Source organism: Vulpes lagopus, chromosome 20 (genome assembly GCF_018345385.1).
Source record: "Vulpes lagopus strain Blue_001 chromosome 20, ASM1834538v1, whole genome shotgun sequence".
Classification (NCBI taxonomy): domain Eukaryota; kingdom Metazoa; phylum Chordata; class Mammalia; order Carnivora; family Canidae; genus Vulpes; species Vulpes lagopus.
In genome coordinates, this window is record NC_054843.1 from 3,892,051 (window position 1) to 3,893,886 (window position 1,836).

Below are 1,836 nucleotides of genomic sequence, written 5' to 3' on the forward strand. Positions count from 1 at the left end.
GGAGATTGGCCTTTGTCACGCGTATTACAAGCCACGGCTTGGGCAGACGAGGGCCCTGGGGCCGCAGGTCACCCCTGCTGAGGGCTGCGGGTTGTCTCCCCAGAGAGGGGCGGGTGGCCTGTTCAGGTTCCCAGTTAGCAGCAGCCGCATGTCCACCGAGGGCAGGGGGTCCCGGGGGAGGATGGGGGGCTCAGCAGCTGAGATGGCAGCTCCCGGGGCAGTTCAGGCAGCTCAGCAGCAGGCAGGGCGGCAACAGGCCTGTCGGGAGCACACAGGGCGGCACAGCAGGGACACGCTGGAGGCCTGGCGGCAGCAGCTGGGCTGGCAGGGGGAGGGGGCGCAGCAGGCGGGCCTGCACACGGGGCGGCAGAGGAGGGACACGCAGGAGGAGGGTCTGCAGGGGCTGGGCTGGCAGCAGGGGGAGGCCTGGCAGCAGACGGGCTTGCAGCAGACAGGGGTGCAGCACACGGGCTTGCAGCAGACAGACACACAGCTGTCTTCCTGGCAGGGGGAGGAGCTGCAGCAGGAGGGCTGGCAGCTAGACTGCTGGCAGCAGGGGGAGGCTGAGCAAGGGGATGCCTCACAGCACACGGGCTTGCAGCAGACGGGGGTGCAGCAGACGGGCTTGCAGCAGATGGGGGTGCAGCAGACAGGGGTGCAGCAGATGGGCTTGCAGCAGACAGACACACAGTTGTCTTCCTGGCAGGGGGAGGAGCTGCAGCAAGAGGGCTGGCAGCTAGACTGCTGGCAGCAGGGGGAGGCCTCACAGCAGACAGGCTTGCAGCAGACAGGGGTGCAGCAGACGAGGGTGCAGCACACGGGCTTGCAGCAGACGGGGGTGCAGCAGACAGGCTTGCAGCAGATAGACACACAGCTGTCTTCCTGGCAGGGGGAGGAGCTGCAGCAGGAGGGCTGGCAGCTAGACTGCTGGCAGCAGAGGGAGGCTGAGCAAGGGGATGCCTCACAGCACACGGGCTTGCAGCAGACAGGGGTGCAGCACACGGGCTTGCAGCAGACGGGGGTGCAGCAGACGGGCTTGCAGCAGACGGGGGTGCAGCACACGGGCTTGCAGCAGACAGACGCACCGCAGCCCTCCTGGCAGGGGGAGCAGCTGCCGCACGAGGGCTGGCAGGAGCCGGGGCAGGCTGGTGGGCAGGGGCTGGACCCGCAGCTCGCAGGGGTGCAGAGGAGGGTCAGGCAGGAGGCCGGGGCGCAGCAGGGGGGCTCGCAGTAGCTCTCGGGACAGTCGTCCACCTGCCAGGAGGGGTCGGGGCAGGAGTCGCCGGAGCCGGGCAGGCAGACGCGGCCGCCGTAGCTCAGGTCGCTGGAGCAGACGGACAGGGTGGAGGCGGCCATGGTGTGGGTGCTGGGGCGGGGTGTGGGTGTGTGTGGGTGCGGGTGTGAGTGTGTGAGTGTGAGGTGCTTGAGCCGTCTGTCAGCTTTTATACCCTCCAGGCGTGTGTGTTGGCCCGGGCTCCCCACGCCTCCCTTCCGTGTCGGCCCAGCGCTGGTCGCAGGGGACCCCTCATTAGCGCCGCTTTATTTTCTACAATTAGTTTTTACTCATTAAACCAGCGAGTGGGTTGCAGGAGGCTGTTTTCCGTCTGCGCTTTGTTTGGCTCCACGCACCTTGTGGAAACTACTGGAGGCGGGGTTGGCGGAGTGGCCGCCAGGGTCTCCAAGGTCACCCTCACGCGGGGGCTCGCTGCGCCTTCGGGACCCGCACGGGCCGCGCCAGCGTGTGAACACTGGGGAGAGACTCCCAGCACCGCTGCAGGCCCAGCTGTGAAGCGCCGCCAAGCAACGTAAGGAGGGTGAGACACGCACAGAACAGGA

The 1,836-nt window shown here is 67.5% G+C and overlaps 1 protein-coding gene across 1 annotated transcript; it reads right to left on the reverse strand.

Moving 5' to 3' along the window:
- Nucleotides 1–231: 231 nt before the first annotated feature.
- Nucleotides 232–1,597, reverse strand: LOC121479235 (keratin-associated protein 10-12-like). The gene has a single exon (XM_041734698.1). The coding sequence runs from the start codon at nucleotides 1,354–1,356 to the stop codon at nucleotides 232–234; it is 1,125 nt and encodes a 374-aa protein (XP_041590632.1). The 5' UTR covers nucleotides 1,357–1,597.
- Nucleotides 1,598–1,836: the final 239 nt, after the last annotated feature.

Coding starts and splice junctions, on each gene's coding strand:
- LOC121479235 (XM_041734698.1), bottom strand. CDS start 1,356: ATGGCCGCCTCCACCCTGTCCGTCTGCTCCAGCGACCTGAGCTACGGC.